General features: G+C 43.3%; 1 protein-coding gene across 1 annotated transcript; it reads right to left on the bottom strand.

Moving 5' to 3' along the window:
- Window positions 774–2,868, bottom strand: LOC107617471 (xyloglucan galactosyltransferase XLT2). Its single transcript, XM_016319232.2, has one exon. The coding sequence runs from the start codon at window positions 2,618–2,620 to the stop codon at window positions 980–982; it is 1,641 nt and encodes a 546-aa protein (XP_016174718.1). The 5' UTR covers window positions 2,621–2,868; the 3' UTR covers window positions 774–979.

Below are 4,311 nucleotides of genomic sequence, written 5' to 3'. Positions count from 1 at the left end.
ATTCTTTTTTTTTTTTTTTTCCTTTTTTTTGGACTTGGATTCCTTTTTGTTTATATTTTCCTAATGTGACTTTAGTAATACTAAAAGTTCTTAAATTAATTAATGTGGATCTAGGAGAACTTTATTCTTAACCTTATGCGTCATTTACCCTTTGAAGGCCCACAAGGCCACTGCAACAAATTGAATGGATTCCCCACTTAATTAATTAAAAGCAGTCTTTCGAAAGAGGTGAGGCCACACATTTTAACCTTTTAGGGGCCTCCTTTGTTCATATCTATTCTGCTACTGCAAGTAATCACTTTCTTACTACCATTGTTTTCCTTGCCACCTGGTGAAATTCATGCAATCATTCACAACTCCCAAGTCAAAAAAATTGCAATTGTTTATAACAAGTTCATGAACAATATTGTTTGACTTTGATGTCAACATAATAACATATGAGTTTTTTTTTTTAATGCAATTTCCTGTGTGATATTACATTTCTTTGTGGACATCCAATGATTGCTCGTTCCAAAGAGAAAGAACAGAAGAAAACCATGAAGCATTAACAGCCACACGTCAGAGCATTATTATGAGCAAGAGTTTGATCAGAGAGTCAGATAGGTCCACCAATCTCAACCAATAGAAAAGAAAGAAACAAGTAACAGCATTCATTCATTTATTTATGCATCCTACATGCCATTGGACAATGTAATTAACAACCTCGTTTCCTTCATTCATGTATGCCCTGGTACCCTAATTTGCTCAATCAAGTGGATAATAAATCACCATAGTTATGTTTAAAAAGAATGCCAATATCAATCATTTTATATTATATGGTATATGGTACATCCCGTTATACATTAATAAATAAATAAATAAAACCTGTAAAAGAAAAACGCTATCCTACCAAACTTACAAGAAAAATGGTGTTCTTATTTTCTTATTTATTTATCTACCCCCTTCTTTTCTTTACTGAATGAAACACCCAGCTCCATTTTCATCTCCACTTACTGAAACTCAAATCTTCTTGATCCCTAAACCTTCTAAATACCCCTTCAATGGCAACATCAAAAGCATCCTTCATTCCCTCCAACCCATTGTTACTTTTGGCATAAACCAACCTTGGAATATACTCGATCACTTTCTCCCGCATTTTCCTAACCTCTTCCTTGCTGTAGCTTTCGAGAACCGCTTTTACCGAGGTCCCATTCTTAACCGCGTTCCGGTCTATGTAAACCGAATAACTACCCGGTTCAGCCGGCAAGAACCACTCATACTGAAAGTAAGCACTCCGCCGCCAGAAAAAAACCGGAATCGAACCTGCCACCATGCAATCGAAGATCGAACGCCGCGTGAAGCTGTCCCCTCTCGGCTGAAGGCAGAAATCCGACTCAAGAAACGCCTCCATGATCGCAGACGTCCCGTTCGAGCATCGGCTCCCGGAGCAATTCACGGCGCGGCACGACTCGCCGGAGTCTCGGCACTGGCTCAGCAACAACCCTCGGAAGTCGTTGCGGAAAGTGCGGCGTGGCGCGCCGGCGAAACAGAAGAGCGAGCTGCGGCGGCAATCGCGGACGAACTGCTGCCAGCGAGTTACATCAGAGTCGAATCGGGGGTGAAATCCGGTAGGATAGGGAATACCGACGTCGAAGTAGTCCCAAGGGTTACGCTCGATGAGGAGGCGCGTGACGTTCCTCATCCCTGTCTTGTAGATGCAGCTTGAACCCCAGTCTTGGTCCTTGGACCTTCGAAAATCCCATGTGATGCGCCCCATGGTGATGAAGTGATCCCAGCCGTTGGATTTCTTGTAATAGGGTTGATCATTGAGCCACGTCAGCATCATGTCACAGTGATGATCGCGATCCTTTGCTGTTGATGTGTTTGACCATAGGTACTTCCCAACCGCGAGTCCAGCGTAGAAGGGGATGTAAAATGCCGTAGCCAATTCTGGCTCCGTTACCCTGCACTTGTGGTGGAGCATCCTCCTGTGGAAGATTATTTCCGACACGAATTGGTCCGTCCAGTACCACGCCGGAAGGAGATCCTCCGGCACGATTCCGGCAAGACCGGCAGCGCTCTGGCCGAGTCCATCGTTTGCGAGGGCGACGCAGCGGGAGCTCCACGGGTTGAGGTTGTCGCAATTCTCGAGAATTTCTTTGTTGAAGGTTCTGGGGAGGTCGTAGACGAAAACCCTTCCGGAGCCGCATTGGTCGAGTGAGGTGTTCTCGATGACTTCGTTTTGGGGGAGTGTGGGTTGTTGAACGACAGCGTTTGCAGGAATAGAGAGGTAGGGATGGTGGGCGTTGGTTGAGTTATGGAGAAGTGTAGATGGGTGAAGGAAGGCGTCAGGGTAGGGGAAGCTACGGAGGTTGGAGAGGAGGAGGATCTGGAGGAAGAGGATGATGTAGAGAATCCATGAACGAGGGTTTCTAGGAGAGAGGAGGTGTATGAGGGCGGCGGTGAGGGCGGAGAAGGTGGATTTGGGATCGGAGAGTTCGGGAGATTTGGGTCTTCTGTGGGGTTCCGATGAATGGGGAAGCATGAGAAATGAGTTGTTAGTGGCGGAGGGCTTGTATGTGGAGTTTGCTAGTCTAGTATGCAGTGAGTTGAGGGAAAGTAGCAGAGATAAAGGATACATATGGTGGATGATGATGATGTTGATTGATGAGGAAGAGAGAGACACGTGTCAAGGACTTTTACTGGGTGCCAGGGGCAACCGACACTCATCATGCCAGATATTCATTGACATGTGGCTTCCATTGAGTTGCCTATCCATGTTCTCTACCCCTGCATAACATTCTACTACTCTATTCTACTATTACAGTATTACTGTACCAAACCTGTTTTAACCTCGCTTTTGGATATAAAATAAGATTGAAGAGTAGAGTAAATGGTTTGGGTTAATACTTCATAGTTAATATGGGGGAGTGAAGGTGAAGTGGCATGTGATCACGTTAGGGTTGCATAGAAGGGGACCGGAGAGAGAGGCGCAGTTATCGGTGATGGAGCATGAAAGCAGCTTCGAGAGAAATTCCATTTACCAAGTGTCTTCAGTCTTGACGGTTTGCGGTTGCGTCGCCGTCAAGTGTCCCGCCACGTGCACCGCTATTTATAATTGGACCCCGTCCACTAACTGCACTGCAAATACGACGCCGTTTCCTCCATATAATAATACAATTGTAATTTGCACATGCCAGTTGAAAACGGTGCGGAGCATTCAGGTGAGAGTGAAAACCCACCGTCTTGGGGCCCATTTGTATTGGCCTCAACCTTGCTTATATACCCACATGGATCATATGATTCTCATACATACAATTATAACGAGGTAAAAACTCAGGTGAAGTCGACTTTATGTGAAGCTGAGAGTCGTTAGATAAAAATTTAGTCAAATTATTTAACGGTTCTCAAGTATCAATTTCACGTAAAGTTGACTGCATGTTATCGGCTCTAATAGATAGACAATAAATATTGTGAACAATGTAAACAACTAGCTGTAACTTGGAAATTCCTATTTTTCACATTTTAATCTTTAACCATCCCTTTTTTATCCTGATGACCATCGCAACACTACACTCTCAAACTCTCTTATCGGAGGCACTCCATTTTTTATTGGTCGCACTAGTTGGCGTTAATCCGTTTCTCGCAACAAGGATCAACGTCATCGCTTTTTCTCTACCTAGCCCTCTCATCGGCAAAAAAACTAAACATATAATTAAAAATGAAATTGACTATTCGCATATCTAGTAAAATGAACATCTAGTATGATTTAATTATATATACTTAAATCCAATCTAAAAAACTAAACATCCAAATTAAAATAAAAATAACCATCCATATACCAATACCACGCCTACAACACCAACCACAATAATGAACTTGGAACTTCTAACAGCAGCCATTGTGAACAGTGATCAAGAGACAACAACAACAGAACAATGAAGGAAACGGATAGGGGTGCAGCTATGGCCGCGTCTGAGAGCGGTGCGGAGGCAACGACTACAACTGCGACGGCACGTGTGTGAGAGAGAGCTACATTCGATTGCGTCTGCAAGGAGTGGAGGGACAACGGCGTTCTGCTGCGTCTGAACGACGTGAGAGGGACGACAGCGTTCTGTTGCGTCTGAACAGCTATTTCTGGCGACAATGTCGAGTTGTGGTGGTGACTGGTGAACCGAATATTAAAGATGTATGGTAAATAGCAGACGTGAGACAATAAAATAACTGTATGAATGAACAATAGAGTTACATGCAAATTCTTATTTTTTAAATTTTAAAATTTAATAATAATTTGTTAATTAATTAAGAATCTAAATTCATTTATCTTACTTT

This window comes from Arachis ipaensis, chromosome B09, assembly GCF_000816755.2.
Source record: "Arachis ipaensis cultivar K30076 chromosome B09, Araip1.1, whole genome shotgun sequence".
NCBI lineage: Eukaryota > Viridiplantae > Streptophyta > Magnoliopsida > Fabales > Fabaceae > Arachis > Arachis ipaensis.
This window is presented reverse-complemented; position numbering and strand designations above follow the sequence as displayed.